The sequence below is a fragment of the Ranitomeya variabilis genome, chromosome 3 (assembly GCF_051348905.1).
Source record: "Ranitomeya variabilis isolate aRanVar5 chromosome 3, aRanVar5.hap1, whole genome shotgun sequence".
Taxonomy (NCBI): Eukaryota; Metazoa; Chordata; class Amphibia; order Anura; family Dendrobatidae; genus Ranitomeya; species Ranitomeya variabilis.
The window spans coordinates 329709037-329729889 of NC_135234.1; the positions used below are offsets into that span (position 1 = coordinate 329709037).

The window sequence follows — 20853 nt, forward strand, 5'->3', positions numbered from 1 at the left end:
TTTTAATATTATATTGCTATATAAGTTTAGACATTTCAAAGAGTTCAGGAGCTTTGATGATATTCTAATTTTGTGAGAAGCACTTGTAACCAGTGCATACAACTCATGCTCCATACGGACCGATGGTCTGCACGAAAAAACTGCATAGTGAACTATTCTTTCCATTTTATGTAACGACATCTTCAGGTCTGGGACAAGGAGCTGCAAACACAGCCAATCACGTCCACAATTAGCTAACGCAACTGGCCCATTTTTCATTGCGGGAATCTAAACCCAGCATTAATACAATGACATGGCATTCTAGTAAAAGATTGTCATAGACAGACAGAATAAAGCAAATCATTAATAATCAGCAGCATGTATAGTAATCATTAGAAAACAATGTAGCAAAAAATGACAATAAAATGAAAAAAGTTCAAATGTTTTAAGTTTTATTTCCTTAATGGATACAGCACAGAGATAATTATAAAATTATTAAGATACATTAACTGCAACATTGCGTAAAGATCATTGGCAAAGTTATAGTTCTCTTTTTGAGTGAACAGCTTTTGTTTGCTTGTTGCTCGTGTTGCTTTAGCTTTTGGCTTTAAAGTCTGTGCTATGAGACACATTCAGAACAGACTTTAAGAAGCAAATTTTTAATGCTAAAATCCTAGTGAATTACATACTGTACATACAAAAAAATGCTCTATTACAGTATAACCCCAGTTACCGAACCTTTCTAGAAATTATTTAACCACTTACAACAGATGTTTTGTAAGAAATTAACCCACTTTGTAATTACAGGTAGACTGGTAGAATAATGTACAAAAGGAAAATATCCCAGGTCTTGATATGGACCAGTCAAGAAAATGTCTACCAAAGAGTGCTTCATGTTATTATTGAGTGGTACAACAGAGTTGCTGTAAAGACGCCCCTTGGTATGTTACATTCGGTCTCCACAGTGAAAATAACAAATACGTAGACTGCCACATAAATGACATTCAGCTTGCTTGAGAAAAGTTCCATATTAGATGAGAGCATCGTCTCATAATTCCTATTTAATGTCCTAATCCTAAAAGTGTTTAGTCATTTTATCAGTTATAGTTAAGACGAAACGTCTTCTTTAACCTCATTGCCAATATATCAATCCATTTTGTTAGTGGCCTTGTGGTACCCTCCAACCCAAGGATTCTGGAAAGGGACTAAGGCCTCATTTTTCCCATCTTTGGTGCTCCATTACATTGACTTACAAGTGGACAGCAGATAGAAAACAACCATGAGATCTTCCTGAAGGGTATAAGACACATCTAGGAAAGAAAACATAATCTAGGAGTATGAACACATGGAGGAAAACATATTTTATTCCAAAAATATAGTCCTTTAGTAGCCAATTTCTAAAAAATTGGCCCTTCCATCAAGCCCTGATAACATGCGGCTGGAGGGCTAGCAGGGCAGGCCACTACTTTACCCTTTTATTTTCACCAATCAGTGTATACCAGTGATGGCCTATGACCAGGGCATCTACAGTATGATCAATGGGATTCCGACCTCTAAGAATGAATGGTTTCACAGTTGAATTCAATTGACAGTTTATTCTCATACACTAGTAAAAATAACTTAGATCTCGTTTTTTATTTGCAAAGTTTAGTAGCTCTGTTGTTAACCAATCCAAAAAACGTGACGTTTCCTTCAGATTGCATGCTCTTTCTCAAACATCAGGATGTAGGAGTTGATTAGAAGACAATAGAAAAACACAGTGAATAGCAATATGACAACTCTGGTGAGAGGCACTGTGCAGTACGCAGCAGGAATCTGGTATACTCGCTCTGGTGAGAGGAGCTGTGCAGTATGTAGCAGGAATCTGGTATACTCCGCTCTGGTGAGAGGCGCTGTGCAGTACGCAGCAGGAATCTGGTATACTCGCTCTGGTGAGAGGCGCTGTGCAGTACGCAGCAGGAATCTGGTATACTCGCTCTGGTGAGAGGCACTGTGCAGTACGCAGCAGGAATCTGGTATACTCGCTCTGGTGAGAGGCGCTGTGCAGTACGCAGCAGGAATCTGGTATACTCGCTCTGGTGAGAGGCGCTGTGCAGTACGCAGCAGGAATCTGGTATACTCGCTCTGGTGAGAGGCGCTGTGCAGTACGCAGCAGGAATCTGGTATACTCGCTCTGGTGAGAGGCGCTGTGCAGTACGCAGCAGGAATCTGGTATAATCGCTCTGGTGAGAGGCGCTGTGCAGTACGCAGCAGGAATCTGGTATACTCGCTCTGGTGAGAGGCGCTGTGCAGTATGCTGCAGGAATCTGGTATACTCGCTCTGGTGAGAGGCGCTGTGCAGTAAGCAGCAGGAATCTGGTATACTCGCTCTGGTGAGAGGCGCTGTGCAGTATGCAGCAGGAATCTGGTATACTCGCGCTGGTGAGAGGCGCTGTGCAGTATGCAGCAGGAATCTGGTATACTCGCTCTGGTGAGAGGCGCAGTGCAGTACGCAGCAGGAATCTGGTATAATCGCTCTCGTGAGAGGCGCTGTGCAGCATGCAGCAGGAATCTGGTATACTCGCTCTGGTGAGAGGCGCTGTGCAGCACGCAGCAGGAATCTGGTATACTCGCTCTGGTGTCAGGCGCTGTGCAGCACGCAGCAGGAATCTGGTATACTCGCTCTGGTGAGAGGCGCTGTGCAGTACGCAGCAGGAATCTGGTATACTCGCTCTGGTGAGAGGCGCTGTGCAGTACGCAGCAGGAATCTGATATACTCGCTCTGGTGAGAGGCGCTGTGCAGTATGCAGCATGAGTCTGGTATACTCGCTCTGGTGAGAGGCGCTGTGCAGTATGCAGCAGGAATCTGGTATACTCGCTATGGTGAGAGGCGCTGTGCAGCATGCAGCAGGAATCTGGTATACTCGCTCTGGTGAGAGGCGCTGTGCAGTATGCAGCAGGAATTTGGTATACTCGCTCTGGTGAGAGGCGCTGTGCAGTATGTAGCAGGAATTTGGCATACTCGCTCTGGTGAGAGGCGCTGTGCAGTACACAGCAGGAATCTGGTATACTCGCTCTGGTGAGAGGCGCTGTGCAGTATGCAGCAGGAATCTGGTATACTCGCTCTGGTGAGAGGCGCTGTGCAGCATGCAGCAGGAATCTCGTATACTCGCTCTGGTGAGAGGCGCTGTGCAGTATGCAGCAGGAATTTGGTATACTCGCTCTGGTGAGAGGCGCTGTGCAGTATGCAGCAGGAATTTGGCATACTCGCTCTGGTGAGAGGCGCTGTGCAGTACGCAGCAGGAATCTGGTATACTCGCTCTGGTGAGAGGCGCTGTGCAGTATGCAGCAGGAATCTGGTATACTCGCTCTGGTGAGAGGCGCTGTGCAGTACGCAGCAGGAATCTGGTATACTCGCTCTGGTGAGAGGCGCTGTGCAGTATGCAGCAGAAATCTGGTATACTCGAGTCGCTCTGGTGAGAGGCGCTGTGCAGCATGCAGCAGGAATCTGGTATACTCGCTCTGGTGAGAGGCGCAGTGCAGTACGCAGCAGGAATCTGGTATACTTGCTCTGGTGAGAGGCGCAGTGCAGTATGCAGCAGGACTCTGGTATACTCGCTCTGGTGAGAGCGATCTGATATTTGAGAATGACATGTAATCTGACTAAACGTCACATTTTTGTATTACCTAACAATTAACAGAGGAATTATGCGAGATGTAAATTCTTTTTACCACTGTATACGGGCTAGAATCATACTTGAGTACCTTGTATTGGGACTGGAGTTCTGTGTTCCCTTGTAATACTTGCACCATAGCCACCGGTTGTGCAGGAGAAATGTACAAACTAATGTAGCGTTAAATTATCAATCTCAGGATTGGTGAAACGGCATACACTTCTGGAGTGCCAAAAAATTGATTTAGAAAGTCTGTTTAAACCCAGCAAACTGCTGAGATCAAACTTTTTGGAATGGATTAGAAAACAAAAAATTAATGAAGATTTCTGACAGAATAAGACCTGTGATAAACTAGGTTTAAACTATGCTGTTGATGATCAAACTGGATTTTCATCCAGGTTTAAAATAACTAAGGTACTTTCCAACTAACTGCACTCCTCTGCATAAAAATGTCCAGAATCATTAGCTGTGGCCAAATTGATGAATGACAAAGGCTTTTTTTGGTTCGGTAAAACAAGCATAGTGTTGGTTGAACTGTGCTCTTTATTTTTTGAGTTTACGGTGTAGCTTTTAATTACACTTTATAACACCTCTCATAAAGAAGAGGTTATAGTGTTAAGGCGCGCCCAGACATCTATACAAATCGCCCCGATTTAGACTGGCTGTAGGTCTCCCTATCGGAACATGACAGCTTCACATATTTCTATCAGAGCTGTCACGCTCAGGTCAGGGGGGGCAGCGGCCAGTCTGTGCACTGCGGTTCGAGATCGGACCGATTTGGATGGACTTCTGAATGTGCTCTTAGAACAGATCAGGACAAGTGTAAGCATTAAAAAATGAGAATTGCACCTTGTGGGGTTGGAGCAAAAACATTTCAACCATGTCCCTTTTTATGGCACTACATTTAACCAAAACACTAATCTCATCCCTTCACCACCACAGTACCATTTCAACATTTAAAGATACATCCCTATTTTAGTCTTGATATTCACATAAGCATATTTGCTGGAGAACGTTTTGTCTAAATGTTTAAAAAAGTTCTTTTTTTCCAATAAGACTCCCTAAAATGTCTTAATTTACACCAGATCATATTTACAGCTTAATGGCAGAGCCTGTGGTCGGATTAGAAATTCATATGTATAGGTCTAATAGAAAGATATATATATGTATATATCGGATTTTTGTACAACATTCCAAATCCCCTTTAGCATGTACATAAACTTCTTACTTTGGAAATATTATTAAAAAGCAGATGTCGATCTGGGGCTGCAGAACATATTTCCTAGTATATGCCAATACTGCAATATAAGGTGATCTAAAAGGCATCACTTGTGCTTTCGTGGGTCCTGAATTTGCTACGTGATGGCCACAACAGCATTATCAGTCATACATTGCAAAAGAACCCTCAAGGAAGCACCGGGCAGCTGTGGCCATTTACAGTGTACAAACGCAAAGAGGAATGAACAGAATAGAAATCCCACAGCAAAGAGTGGTGACGTGTCCTGATCTAATTTCACATGTCCGCACTTCAGGTAGTTGTGATGTAGAAATGAAGAAAAAGCCCACATCCGGGATCACTGAACATGGGAGCCAAGAAAGATCCGTCCACAGGCCCTTTGATCATCATCAGAACTGGAAAAAGAGAGGACACATTCCCCCTACTATGCGTAGAATTCCTCATGATTGTCCGGTTTTTGATAGGAAACGCTGGCTGGTTTGGGCTCTTCCAGGGCGTAACTTCCTTCATCTTTCTTTTTCATGCGGTAAATCAGCAGCATCACTAGAAATGCAGCAAATAGGGCTCCGACCACTCCTCCTACTATCACCGCTGGAAAAGAAGGAAACGCTCATTAGATATGGCTTATGATTTCTATGAAAACTTCAGAATTGTCTAGTGTTTTATATTATCACGGTACTTGTATCTGTAGCATATTTTTCATATACTTAAAGACTAACATATAGCAACTGAAATTAGACTGGAAAACTGATATCCTGAATGTAACTATGACGCTATGAATGGAGGCCGTTACATATACAGGAAAGATGGCGCTCATGTGTAATACACACAAGGTCCCATTCATCATTTGCAATTGTTTCAAGTCACTATTCTTTTTTTGTCTAGCGGAATTTGCAAAATACAAAATGTGCGCCAAATTCATCAAAATGGCGTACAAAGTTCATGAGTTTTTCACACAGTTGAAACAGGCCTTTATTTTTGACTTGCCTTTTTTGCAATTTTTTAGCGCAAGAAGTTGCATGAATTGCACCAAGATATCTGGCATACATAAAATCACTCCAGGTAGGGACTGGGGTACATTTGCAATGAATTTTGCAACTTTTCAAAAAGTTGCAAATGATGAATTGAGTGAAAATCTCTGGAAAACCTAAATTCCGCCCACAATGGCACAAATTAAAAGAGGAATTTGACGCAAATGAAAGACTGTCTAGTTTTTGTTGTTTTTTGACTAAGAACAGGTGCAAATACAGTAATGAATCAGGACCGTTGTTTTGGTGTATGAAAGGTATTACTTCAGCCACACAGATCTTTGGAGTATAGATCAAAGATCTGCCTTTTATGTGAGGTCGGTGACTTTTCCTCATATGTGTAGACCATATGAATAAAATGTGACCAATACCTGAAATAATACGAAAGGTTCAAAGCCATTAATAAATGTTTCAGCAGTCTTTTTCTTTGGAGAGCGGAGTGATGAGCAGTGAAATGATAAGTTAGTAACAGTCCTTTCAATAGACTGATAACTTGCTTGAAACAAGTGCTAGTCAAAGTTAGATGCAGTTTAAGAAGTGACTGCAGGCTGCTGAATTCCCATGTATCCCCGTGCAGGTGGGCAATCAAATGACCACATGTATGCTATTTGCGACTAATCTCACCCAGCGGCTCTTTATTCTCTTCCATTGAAAGAAGCAGGATGAGACTTGTTAGCACGAGATTGCAATTATGCAAAATTCATTCAATCATACAGGGGAATTGTGACTGTGGGCACATCACACACTATAATAATTTGTCAGTCTGCAGTCACTCTGACAACTTTACTTCTTAAAGAAACACTCCTTCCATCAAAACGTGCATCCTCTTAATATAGCGCAATTATCATATTATATAGCACTGTGTACTTACTATTGCTCATTTTGCCTTTCTACCCTGATAATTCTTCTCTTTTCTCTGCTTTACTTAGAAACAGGAAATTTCTTGTCCTTACAGAAATAATTCTTCTCTTCACCTCCTGACTCAGCTCCTTCCCCCCTCCCCCCGCCATTGACTTTTTCAGTGTATCATGAGGCACACAGCAAAAACTGACCTGTTAGGCGCTTAGAAGGATTTAGCTAGTCACTGTTTAATTACGTGATGTCATAGACCTAATGGAAAAGCGAAGAATTAACTGGGTAGAAAGGCAAAATGAGCAATTGTAAGTACACAGTGCTATATATTAAGAGGATAAAAATGTTGATAGGAAGAGTGTTCTTTAAGCTGGACAAAACCTTTAAAGGGTAATCACACCTACAAAAAAGTCCAGAAAGAATGAAGTAACACCAAATAGTTTTATTGATAACAAAAAGTTGGACCGAGACAACTGAAAACCAAAAACACAAGACAATTAAACCATGAGGTGGAGATACACAGCGCAAAAAGTTATAATAATAAACACATGATGCTAGAATATAAAGAAGTATATTATATGGATCATAATAAAGTGCACTGCGTACTAATTAATAATAAAAAGGAGCCAAATTAATTAATTCATAAATACACAGTTATAAATAGCAAGAAGTGACAATAGGTTATCCTTGACGAGATTTATGTTACTGTATATCTGCCTACCTGAATAATATAGTTCATCTACCATGACAGAAAAATAATATGATATATATGATGGTAAAAGGGTCAATACAGAACACCAGTTTCCATGAGTGCTGTATATCCTTCACCCACCCTTTAAAGAGTAGCCATCACCAGTCTGGGGGGCAGCCACAGACTGGTGATTTTTCTGAATATACCGTAAATATTATCAGGTTTGTAGGAAGGAACCCTAATGTTCCCCAAACTTGGGTGTAACAATGAATGTACAATAATATAGTAATATTGTCAGTAAACATATACATATATCTAATACTTATATAGCACCATTAATTCCACAGAAGCCTCACTGTTCCAATTGGGGCTCACAACCTACACTCCCTATCAATAAGTCTTTGGAATGTGGGAGGGAACCAAGAGTACGTGGAGGAAATCCACACAAGCTTCTTGCAGATGTTGTTCTTGGTGGAATTTGACCCCAGGACCCCAGTGCTGTAAAGCTACAGTGCTAACCACTGAGCCAACGTGTTGCCCAATGTATACTGCCATATTATACTGACATTATTATTCTAATATTATTACATTCATTTATGGTTAGCCTGATGGGAGAAGACAATGTGTAAAAACAAGCATGAGAAACTTAAGAGTATATCAAAATCATCCAAGATTCATCCAGAAAACTCAGACAATTTGGGGTCGAGCATAACGGGCACCAGGCAGTGCTTGGAGATCCTATTAACATCAAGAAAAGGCAGGTAAGTATTACACCGTACCCAACAGCACATTTACACTGGCGACCAGAGTGGTCAGCTTTCATCTACTGGCCCTTTACAAAGGCCAACCACACTTCCATGAGCATAGGACTGATCACTCTGTGTGCACAGAACATCATATTATCGGCAGCAAATTACCGGGTTACACAGGACGATATGCTGCGGATATCACTGATTTTTCAGTAATCATAATGGAGTTGTCCAGCCTCGGAAGAACAGTCTGCAGGTGCTCTATGTGACTGCAGACTGTTGAATCGTTTAGAGTAATGCGCACACTATCATCATGACGGCATGTGTGAGATTTGTAGACTTGTGGTCACACACCAACTAGTCTCATCAGGCTTTTTACTATTCTCTTCTCCTTTAAAAAAGCTGGATGAAACCACCCACCAGCACAGAGAATACAGGCGAATCGTAATAGTGTGCACATCGCATATTGCCGTTATGTGGCAGACAACCCCTGATTAAATTGTTAAAATCATTTTACCTGAAAAACAAGCCTTCTGGGTAACCTATTGAGATAGGAAGAGAGCGGTCCTAGGAACACTCATTCCCGATTAAATATGCCTTAAAAGGGTTGTTCACACTCAGAAAACCTCTTCTTGATTGCTATGTTCCCCAATATAAAATAAAAACTGCTTGTAGCCACCTCTGGTACCGGCACTGTTCCAGACGAAGACTGGACAGGAGAAGTATAACAAAGGGTATAATAGATACCGTTCACTTTATGACGCTTTATCCCCTGTGATATACTCATATTTGTATATTGCTGCTTTCTGATTCTGGTATATGTTGTATACACTTGGCATATTAGCTTACATTATTGGGCATTATGCTATTGAGGTTCCTATGTATTACATGTATACTGTACTTTACAGGAACATCTCACAGACAATATTCTAAATAGAAACTTTACTTATTCTCCCATTCATGTGCACTGTAAACATTTACTTTTGTCCTATCCTGCTGTAACATGTTGACACTTTTTCGGTGGACTTTTTTCTGGAGATTTTTTTTAACTTTATTCCCTATTATTAATGAAATGCAATACAGAATATACAGTGGCATGTAAAAGTTTGGCCCCCCTGGTCAAAACTGCTGTTATTGTGAACAGTTAAGCAAGTTGAAGATGCAATAATCTCTAAAAAGCCTCAAGTTAACGATGACACATTTCATTTGCATTTTAGGTGCGGTAGGGGGAATAGGGGGGGAGGAAAGGAGTATAGGCATTCACAAGACATTATCTAGCAGTTCAGTTATAGACAAGGGGGTCCTGGCAAACTGTGGCAGAATAAGAATATTACAAACACAAAAACAGACATGTCAATTATGCTTACTTATTCCCACTCAAGTAAACGGTCAAACAAGGTGTGCAGGTCAATAGAGGAATGACCACTATGTAACCAAGGGTGCCAAATATTTTGTCTTTTGGTTTTGGCAGTCATGGAGTGAGCCAAGGCGAGTTCATATTGGCAGTGGACATTACGTTTATTAATTAATTCACTAATATTGGGAGAATTAGTGTCTTTCCATCTTGAGGCAACTAATAACCTGGCAGCTATTAAAATATGTGATAGTGTACCTCGAAGTATGTGTGGAATGTTTTCCAGGCCGATGTGAAGAATGGCCTGCCTAGGTGACAGAGTCAGCTGGATCCCCAAGACCTGTGCAATTAAAAGGTCCATATCTCTCCACCAGGGTTGAAGAGTTGGACACGACCACCAGGTGTGTTCCAGAGTTCCCCTGTGACCGCACCCCCTCCAGCATTTATCCGACCTGGCAAGGTCATAGTGAGCCACCTGAACCGGATATTGATACCATCTAAGGTGTACTTTTTTCAATTGTTCGAGATGATTGACACAGGCAGATACCCGTAATACTTCACCCAGTCCCTCCTCCCAATCTATCGGGTCAGATAGGAAGTCCAGATCCTGTTCCCACTTGATCATACATGGCAGTTTAACATCTTCTGCTGGGTCGTTTAAGGCTTTATATAATATTGAAATTCCCTTCGGGCCAGAGTCAGGCAACAAGAAATAACCATTAACCCTGTTATTTAAAAGGGAGTTGAAGAAAGGCGAGTTTGGGGAATTATGAAGTAGATGACGTATCTGCAAATATTGATAGAAATATCTCCGGACATTCGGGAAGTTGGAGGCCAAGCGGTCAAAGGGGAAAGGCCTGTGGTACCAAATATCTGCCGTAATGTTACGATTCCAGCATCAATGCAAGGCTGGAGATTAATAAATGGGATGTGTGTCTCAAGGGCTTTTAAGGATAGGGAGTCATGAGATAATTTAATCAAGGAAGGGACCAGTGTCCTCCAATAGTGGAGCGCGATTTTCATGGTTGGTAAGGTAGGGGAAAAATTAGTGATTGCAATAGATTCAGCCTCAAGAATCGTGTGGGTAGATCTAGTTTTGGCATAGTAGTTTTCTATTTGGAGCCATCTATGGTCTTTGTCCGCCTGCCACCAGTCTCTAAGTCCAGTTAGTATGGCCGCTCTATGGTACAGCATGAGGTTCGGCATTCCCAGCCCTCCCCGTTTGTACGGATAGTACATCAAGGTCCTAGAGATTCTAGATTTTTTGTGTGACCAAATATAATCGTATGTCATAGTTTGTAATTTCAAAATCAAACGTTTGGGGATTTTTAATGGGATACACCTAAGGAGATACAGTATTTTAGGCAGGATCATCAGTTTGAAAACATTAATCCTGGCAATCCAGGATGTCATAACTATGTGAAAATGGTCAAGTTGTGCCCTAACCTGTGTGATCAATTTAGAGAAATTCTTCTCGACAATCTGTTCAGAGCCCGTCAAAATAACTCCCAAGTACGGGATACCCTCTGTCATCCATTTAACCCCTTTCTGAGCGCCCCCCGTGAGCGCCGCCGATCGCGGCCGGGTGTCAGCTGATTATCACAGCTGACATCCGGCACTATGTGCCAGGAGCGGTCACGGACCGCCCCCGGCACATTAACCCCCGGCACACAGCGATCAAACATGATCGCGGTGCGCCGGCGATACAGGGAAGCATCGCGCAGGGAGGGGGCTCCCTGCGTGCTTCCCTGAGACCCCCGGAGCAACGCGATTCGCGTTGCTGCGAGGGTCTCTTACCTCCTCCTCGCTGCAGGTGCCCGGATCCAAGATGGCCGCGGCATCCGAGTCCTGCAGGGAGGGAGGTGGCTTACCAAGTGCCTGCTCAGAGCAGGCGCTTGGTAAGCCTGCAGTGCTCTAAGTCAGATCGGTGATCTGACAGAGTGCTGTGCAAACTGTCAGATCACCGATCTGTGATGTCCCCCCCTGGGACAATGTGAAAAAGTAAAAAAAAAAATTTCCACATGTGTAAAAAAAAAAAAAAAAATCCTAAATAAAGAAAAAAAATATACCGTATTTTCCGGCGTATAAGACGACTTTTTAACCCCTAAAAATTGTCCCAAAAGTCGGGGGTCATCTTATACGCCAGGTACGGCATGTGCACGTAGCGATCCTGGATGTTCCCAGGGTCTGAAGGAGAGGAAACTCTCCTTCAGGCCCTGGGATCCATATTCATGTAAAAAATAAAGAATAAAAATAAAAAATATGTATATACTCACCCCTCCGAGAAGCCTGGCTGTCACCGCTGCAAGCGTCTGCCTCCGTTCCTAAGAATTGCAGAGCGTGAAGGACCTTCGATGACGTCACGGTCAGGTGACCGGTCACATGAGCGGTCACGGACCAATCACAGGACTGCGACGTCATCGAGGGTCCTTCATGCTCTGCAATTCTTAGGAACGGAGGCAGACGCTTGCAGCAGTGACAACCAGGCTTCTCGGAGGGGTGAGTATATCCATATTTTTTATTTTTATTCTTTATTTTTAACATGAATATGGATCCCAGGGCCTGAAGGAGAGTCTCCTCTCTTTCAGACCCTGGGAACCACACGCCGTATAAGATGACTGGGCGTATAAGATGACCCCCGTCTTATACAGCGGGCATATCCCAAATTCCATATTTTATATGGAAAAGTTGGGGGTCGTCTTATACGCCCAGTCGTCTTATACACCAGAAAATACGGTATATATTATTCCCATAAATACATTTCTTTATCTAAATAAAAAAAAATAAAACAATAAAAGTACACATATTTAGTATTGTCCGTAACGACCCCACCTATAAAACTATATCACTAGTTAACCCCTTCTGTGAACACCGTAGGGAAAAAAAAAAAAACGAGGCAAAAAACAACGCTTTATTATCATACCGCCGAACAAAAAGTGGAATAACACGCGATCAAAAAGACGGATATAAATAACCATGGTACCGCTGAAAACGTCATCTTGTCCCGCAAAAAAGGAGCCACCATACAGCGTCATCAAAGAAAAAATAAAAAAGTTATAGTCCTCAGAATAAAGCGATGCCAAAATAATTATTTATTCTATAAAATAGTTTTTATCGTATAAAAGCGGCAAAACATAAAAAAATGATATAAATGAGGTATTGCTGTAATCGTACTGACCAGAAGAATAAAACTGCTTTATCAATTTTACCAAACGTGGAACGGTATAAACGCCTCCCCCCAAAGAAATTCATGAATAGCTGGTTTTTGGTCATTCTGCCTCACAAAAATCGGAATAAAAAGTGATCAAAAACTGTCACCTGTCCGAAAATGTTACCAATAAAAACGTCAACTCGTCCCGCAAAAAACAAGACCTCACTTGACTCTGTGGACCAAAATATGGAAAAATTATAGGTCTCAAAATGTGGAGATGCAAAAACTTTTTTGCTATAAAAAGCGTCTTTTAGTGTGTGACGGCTGCCAATCATAAAAATCCGCTATAAAAAATGCTATAAAAGTAAATCAAACCACCCTTCATCACCCCCTTAGTTAGGGAAAAATAATAAAATTAAAAAAATGTATTTATTTCCATTTTCCCATTACGGTTAGGGTTAGGGCTAGGGTTAAGGTTAGGGGAAGGGTTAGGGCTAGGGTTAGGGCTAGGGTTAGGGCTGGGGTTAGGGTTGGGGCTAGGGTTGGAGCTAAAGTTAGGGTTAAGGTTGGGGCTAAAGTTAGGGTTAGGGTTGGGGCTAAAGTTAGGGTTTGGATTACATTTACAGTTGGGATTAGGGTTGGGATTAGAGTTAGGGGTGTGTCAGGGTTAGGAGTGTGGTTAGGGTTACCGTTGGGATTAGGGTTAGGGGTGTGTTTGGATTAGGGTTTCAGTTAGAATTGGGGAGTTTCCACTGTTTAGGCACATCAGGGGCTCTCCAAACGCGACATGGCGTCCGATCTCAATTCCAGCCAATTCTGCATTGAAAAAGTAAAACAGTGCTCCTTCGCTTCCGAGCTTTACCGTGCGCCCAAACAGGGGTTTACCCCAACATATGGGGCATCAGCGTACTCGGGACAAATTGGACAACAACTTTTGGGGTCCAAGTTCTCTTGTTACCCTTGGGAAAATATAAATTTCAGAGGCTAAAAATCATTTTTGTTGGAAAAAAAAAGATTTTTTATTTTCACGGCTCTGCGTTGTAAACTGTAGTGAAACACCTGGGGGTTCAAAGTTCTCACAACACATCTAGATAAGTTCCTTGGGAGGTCTAGTTTCCAATATGGGGTCACTTTTGGGGGTTTCTACTGTTTGGGTACATCAGGGGCTCTGCAAATGCAACATGACGCCTGCAGACCAATCCATCTAAGTCTGCATTTCAAATGGCGCTCCTTCCCTTCCGAGCTCTACCATGTGCCCAAACAGTGGTTCCCCCCCACATATGGGGTATCAGCATACTCAGGACAAATTGGACAACAACTTTTGGGGTCCAATTTCTCCTGTTACCCTTGGGAAAATACATAACTGGGGGCTAAATAATCATTTTTGTGGAAAAAAATATTTTTTATTTTCACGGCTCTGCGTTATAAACTGTAGTGAAACACTTGAGGGATCAAAGCTCTCAAAACACATCTAGATAAGTTCCTTAGGGGGTCTACTTTCCAAAATGGTGTCACTTGTGGGGGGTTTAATGTTTAGGCACATCAGGGGCTCTCCAAACGCGACATGGCGTCCCATCTTAATTCCAGTCAATTTTGCATTGAAAAGTCAAATGGCGCTCCTTCCCTTCTGAGCTCTGCCATGCGCCCAAACAGTCGTTTACCCCCACATATGGGGTACCGGCGTACTCAGGACAAATTGCACAACAACTTTTGTGGTCTAATTTCTTCTCTTACCCTTGGGAAAATAAAAAATTGGGGGCGAAAAGATAATTTTTGTGAAAAAATATGATTTTTTATTTTTACGGCTCTGCATTATAAACTTCTGTGAAGCACTTGGTGGGTCAAAGTGCTCACCACACATCTAGATAAGTTCCTTAGGGGGTCTACTTTCCAAAATGGTGTCACTTGTGGGGGGTTTCAATGTTTAGGCACATCAGGGGCTCTCCAAACGCAACATGGCGTGCCATCTCAATTCCAGTCATTTTTGCATTGAAAAGTCAAATGGCGCTCCTTCCCTTCCGAGCTCTGCGGTGCGCCCAAATAGTGGTTTACCCCCACATATGGGGTATCGGCGTACTCAGGACAAATTGTACAACAACTTTTGGGGTCCATTTTTTCCTGTTACCCTTGGTAAAATAAAACAAATTGGAGCTGAAATAAATTTTGTGCAAACAAAATTTAAATGTTAATTTTTATTTAAACATTCCAAAAATTCCTGTGAAACACCTGAAGGGTTACTAAATTTCTTGAATGTGGTTTTGAGCACCTTGAGGGGTGCAGTTTTTAGAATGGTGTCACACTTGGGTATTTTCTATCATATAGACCCCTCAAAATGACTTCAAATGAGATGTGGTCCCTAAAAAAAAATGGTGTTGTAAAAATGAGAAATTGCTGGTCAACTTTTAACCCTTATAACTCCCTAACAAAAAAAATTTTTGGTTCCTAAATTGTGCTGATGTAAAGTAGACATGTGGGAAATGTTACCTATTAAGTATTTTATGTGACATATCTCTGTGATTTAAGGGCATAAAAATTCAAAGTTGGAAAATTGCAAAATTTTCAAAATTTTCGCCAAATTTCCGTTTTTTTTTCACAAATAAACGCAAGTTATATCGAAGAAATTTTACCACTATCATGAAGATCCGTTGAAGCGTTCCAGAGTTATAAACTCATAAAGGGACAGTGGTCAGAATTGTAAAAATTGGCCCGGTCATTAACGTGCAAACCACCCTTGGGGGTAAAGGGGTTAAATGGAAAGTCAGCCTCCATTTTCGACTTGGCCGCACATGGAACCGCCACCGGAAACAACAAGCACTTCGTAGGATTCAACCTGTAGTATGACACATTACTGAATTCCCCAAGTTCCAAGGTAATAGCTGTCAAGGATGTCTCCAAGTTGACACAGGATAATCAGCATACAAGCCAATTCTGTGCTCCTTCTGTCCAACCCTGATGCCGGTGATATTAATAGAGGTTCTTATGCGTTCAGCAAGCGGCTCCATGCACAGTGCGAAAATAATAGGAGACAGTGGGCAACCTTGACGAGTGCCATTCGTGATCTGAAACGGACCAGATAAAAAACCGGACGTCAAGACCCTGGCACAAGGAGTCGAGTACATAGCACAGATTGCTGAGAATATTGGGCCCGACAGTCCAAATCTTTCCAATACTGCCCGAAGATACCCCCAGTGCACCCTGTCAAAAGCCTTCTCAGCATCAAGCGACAGGAATGCACTGGGTAGGCCGGCTATTTTAATCAGATTAAGCATGCGCCGCACCCCATCTTTTGTCTCACGTCCGGCCACAAAACCCACTTGGTCCGGTGAAATTATAGTTGGGATAATAAGCTTTAGTCTGGACGCTATAATTTTAGTGAATATTTTGACATCCGAATTGAGCACAGCAATGGGTCTAAAGTCACCAGGGTGTGTGAGGGGTTTCCCAGGATTGGGTATGGTAGATATGGTAGCTTCCAAACCAGGAGCCGTCACAGTACCCGAGACTCTCCACACCGAGAATAATCTCTGCAAATATGGAGTCAGCAACAGATAAAAGGATTTATAATAGTCATTCGTCAGCCCGTCTGGGCCTGGGGCCTTATGAGATTTAGTTTGTTTAATCATCGAGTTAATTTCTACATCTGTGAAGGGAGAATTAAGATAGTTTAGCTGCTCAGATGTAATACGGGGTAATTTTATAGAGTCTAGATATTTATAAATAGATTGGTGATCCGGTTGGGGAGTAGAAGGGTCATCTTTTAAATTATACAAGCCGGTATAATATTCTGCAAAAGCTTGTACTATATCCTGAGGGTTCCTGAGGGCCATCCCATTTTTATCTAAGATATGGTCCATTCTTGATTTAGCTTCCCTCTTACGTACTCTGCGCGCCAGGAGTGCACCTGCCCTATCACCTGCGGCATATAAATTAGTCTTGAATTTCTTCATGTTATGTGCATATCTGGCCAGGAGATTTTCTCTCAATTTAAACCTAATCTGATAGATCTCCTCAGAGATAGAAGGCGTGGGAGCAGACTTGTTGATATTGTCTAAATATTGCAGGTGGGAAAGTAATACCTCTCTGCCACTCTCCCTCTTCCTTTTCAGGTAGGAAGCTTGTTGGAGAAGCAAACCTCTAATCACTACTTTATGCGCCAACCATAAGGACTCATCAGAAACCTCTCCATTATCATTTATCTGAAAGTAATGTTCCAACTCCGAAGAGATTCTATCTAAGTCTACGTTCACATTAGCGTTCGGTGCCGCAGCGTCGGGCGCCGCAGCGTCGCCGCATGCGTCATGCGCCCCTATATTTAACATGGGGGCGCATGGACATGCGTTGTGCTGCGTTTTGCGACGCATGCGTTTTTTTGGCCGCAAGCGTTGGGCGCAGAGGACGCAGCAAGTTGCATTTTTTTTGCGTCCAACTTTCGGCAAAAAAGGACGCATGCGTCGCAAAACGCAGCGTTTTAGCGTGCGTTTTGTTGCGGTTTTGTTTGCGTTGTGAACGTAGCCTAACACCTCCCCATTCAGCAGCAATGCGTCGTTTAATCGCCACCTAAAGGCTGGGTTAGCTTGATGTTCTAAAGTAAGAGTTAGAGTGATGGGAGCGTGATCAGACCACGTTATTAAAGGTACCTTCACACATAACGATTTCGTTAACGATATCGTTGCAACGTCACGCTTTTGGTGACGTAGCAACGATCCCGCTTAACGATCTCGTTATGTGTGACAGCGACCAACGATCAGGCCCCTGTTGGGAGATCGTTGGTCGTAGGGAATGATCAGGACCTTTTTTTGGTCGCTGATCACCCGCTGTCATCGCTGGATCGGCTTGTGTGACGCCGATCCAGCGATGTGTTCACTTGTAACCAGGGAAAATATCGGGTTACTAAGCGCAGGGCCGCGCTTAGTAACCCGATATTTACCCTGGTTACCACTGTAAAAGTTAAAAAAAAAAACAGTACATACTCACATTCCGATGTCTGTCACGTCCCCCGCAGTCAGCTTCCCGCACTGACTGTCAGCGCCGGCCGTAAAGCAAAGCACAGCGGTGACGTCACCGCTGTGCTCTGCTTTACGGGCAGCACTGACACAGTCAGTGCGGGAAGCTGACGCCGGGGGACGTGGCAGACATCGGAATGTGAGTATGTACTGTTTTTTTTTTTTTTTAACTTTTACAATGGTAACCAGGGTAAATATCGGGTTACTAAGCGCGGCCCTGCGCTTAGTAACCCGATGTTTACCCTGGTTACCCGGGGACTTCGGCATCGTTGAAGACAGTTTCAACTATGCCGACGTCGTTCCCCTGATAGTTGGTCGCTGGAGAGAGCTGTCTGTGTGACAGCTCCCCAGCGACCACACAACGACTTACCAACGATCACGGCCAGGTCGTATCACTGGTCGTGATCGTTGGCAAGTCGTTTAGTGTAACGGTACCCTAAGCCTATAGTTGCGGATCTACATCTGGACAAGGTTGCACTGTCTGTTAGAAAATAATCAATACGGGAGTATGTGGAATGCCTGGGAGAGTAAAAGGTATAATCCCTCTCAGATGCATGCGAATATCTCCAATAATTATGCAGGTGAAATTCGCCTGTGAGGAGAGTCAAGTCCCCTCTAGGTCGTCTGCTACCAGAAGAGCAATCAAGGTCCACATGCATGGGGAGATTAAAGTCACCACATATTATATTGCTGCCCTTCACATTCGTAGAGACTTCATGAAGGGTTGTTCTCAGGAATTTATGTTGTCCCTCATTGGGAGCATAAAGATTTGTCAACGTGTGTAACTCACCATTCAATAGGCACGTGATAGTTAAGCACCTACCCGTGGGGTCATTATTTTGCGCTATCAATTTAAAGCGATTGTATTTTTCACCATGATGCACACACCAGCCTTTTTGGTTGGGCCATTAGCAAATAAAATGTGTGGGAAGAGGGGATGACGGAGCCTAAAATTATCCTCGACCAACAAATGGGTCTCCTGCAGGCAGATAATATCTGCCCTCGACCGCTTCACCTTCCTCCACATCATAGATCTCTTCTCAGGGGAGGTTAAACCCCTGACATTCAAAGAAAGAATTTGTAAAATCATGGTACCATTATACTAAAGTCTATACTGCTGGTATTACCCAGTGACCCCACTGGCGGTGTACCGAAACTTATATGCAAATAACTGCCAGTTCCATAATAATAATCAAAAATCAACATAGACAGAGAATGCCCGGGGATTTGGAGAGAAAAAAACCTGGAGGGAAGAAAGGGGAAGGGCAAGCATGTAGTCGCAACGGAAGGAGACTCTAAATGTATGCCAGACAGAGTAAAAAGAACCAAAAAATAAAAAGAAGTAAAAACAAAGGAAAAAAAAAGCAAAAAAACCCCAAAACATAGGTCAATATATGAGGAATCCTCGTAGGAACGTCCGGAACAGTCCAGACAGTCCGCAGAACAGAATCTGCGTGGAGGGGTGGAAGTGAGAGGTTCACAATCCAAAGGCCCACTGAAGGGTGCAGTAGGAGAGCTCAGCAATCCAAACACCGTCCGTGTGGCACTGTCAATCCGTAGACCAGTCTGAGGCTATTTTCCTTCCTGTATCCGCAGGTCTGGGAGCAAAGGGTATTTTCCAGGCCGTAAGCCTCTCCTCTGCCTGTTTAGGCGAGGAGCAGGCGACCATGCGTCCTTCATAAGTGATAATCAAACGCACAGGATTAAACCCCCATCGGTAACGTATGTTGATGTCCCTCAATGCTTTACAGACATGGGCGTATTCTCTCCTTTTGGCCAGGGTAGCAGCTGACAAATCCGGGAAGACCTGGAGATCCCGGAATTCAGGGGGTAGGTCAGGGGGGCTCCTTATCTGCCACAGGAATGTCTCTTTAGTAGTGTAAAAATGAATCCATGCAAGGATGTCTCTAGGAAGAGATGGATCTACAGTAGATGCTTGGGCTTGGGTGTTCTATGTACCCTGTCCGCCAGTAGATCTCTCGAGGAAAGTGAGGGCAGGACAGCCTGCATAAAATTCTGGAGGAAAGCAGCTAAATCTTTATCTGCAACATTCCAGGGATTCCTCTCACACGAATATTGTTCCTCCTGGATCTGTCCTCTAAGTCGTGCATTTTATTGAACGCCCCTGCTAACTTGCCTTTTATAGCTTGGTTTTCATCCACCAGAGCGTTAATTACAGAGACATATTCGGACATTTTGTTTTCCAAATGATCCGTGCGGGCCCCTAGGGAGTTAATGTCTCCTCTTATCTCCTTCAACATGTCCTGCATATCCTCTTTTAATGAGGTGCGTATAGATGTGAGGAATTCTTTCATATCCCCCCTGGTCATAGGTGCAGAGCTGCTATATTGTGCTCCCGCTGAGGTCTCACCTCTTTCTGAATCCCGGGAGAAGAGGGAGGAGTGTGATGATCTGGAGGGAGAAGCCGCCGCCATTTTCCCTGTGGCATGTGAGGATTGAGACCGCGGAAAGAAGTCTGGCAGGCGAGTAGGAGAGGCCTTCTTATGAGATCTGCCTCGGGTCATCATGTGCCCAGTCGTGCTGCGGTGCTAACGGTAAGCGCCTCAGCGGTCAGGAGAGTCAGTGAAAGCCGGTATGAGCCACGTTATGTCTGGTGGTGCCAAAGCTCGTCACCTCATTTTAGGTCCAGCATGACAAGGTTAGGTGTGGGACAAGCCCAGGACAGTGTACTTGAGGGTACAACTCAGTGATGATGTTGTAGAAGCAGAAGAAAAACATACAGGAAGCACACTGTCTGATATATGTCTTACTGTTCTCCTGGGTGCTGCTGCTGCTGGAAAAGGGATGGGAATCCAAAGAAGTAGTTTATCTTCTCTTAGGGTACCGTCACACAGTGGCATTTTTATCGCTACGACGGCACGATTCGTGACGTTGTAGCGATATCGTTACGATATCGCAGTGTCTGACACGCTACTGCGATCAGGCACCCAGCTGAGAATCGTACGTCGTAGCACATCGTTTGAAACTTTCTTTCGTCGTTGGATCTCCCGCTGTCATCGCTGGATCGTTGTGTGTGACAGCGATCCAGCGATGCGTTCGCTGGTAACCAGGGTAAACATCGGGTTACTAAGCGCAGGGCCGCGCTTAGTAACCCGATGTTTACCGTGGTTACCAGCGTAAAAGTAAAAAAAAACA

The 20853-nt window shown here is 43.3% G+C and overlaps 1 protein-coding gene across 1 annotated transcript in view; it reads right to left on the reverse strand.

The window, feature by feature from the left end:
- Positions 1-414: 414 nt before the first annotated feature.
- SDC3 (syndecan 3) overlaps positions 415-20853 on the reverse strand; it is a 250789-nt gene continuing 230350 nt past the window's right edge. Inside the window, exon 5 of the mRNA XM_077295784.1 lies at positions 415-5460. Within this exon, the coding sequence (XP_077151899.1) occupies positions 5294-5460 (167 nt within the window). The 3' untranslated portion in view covers positions 415-5293. The remainder of the gene's footprint in view (positions 5461-20853) is intronic.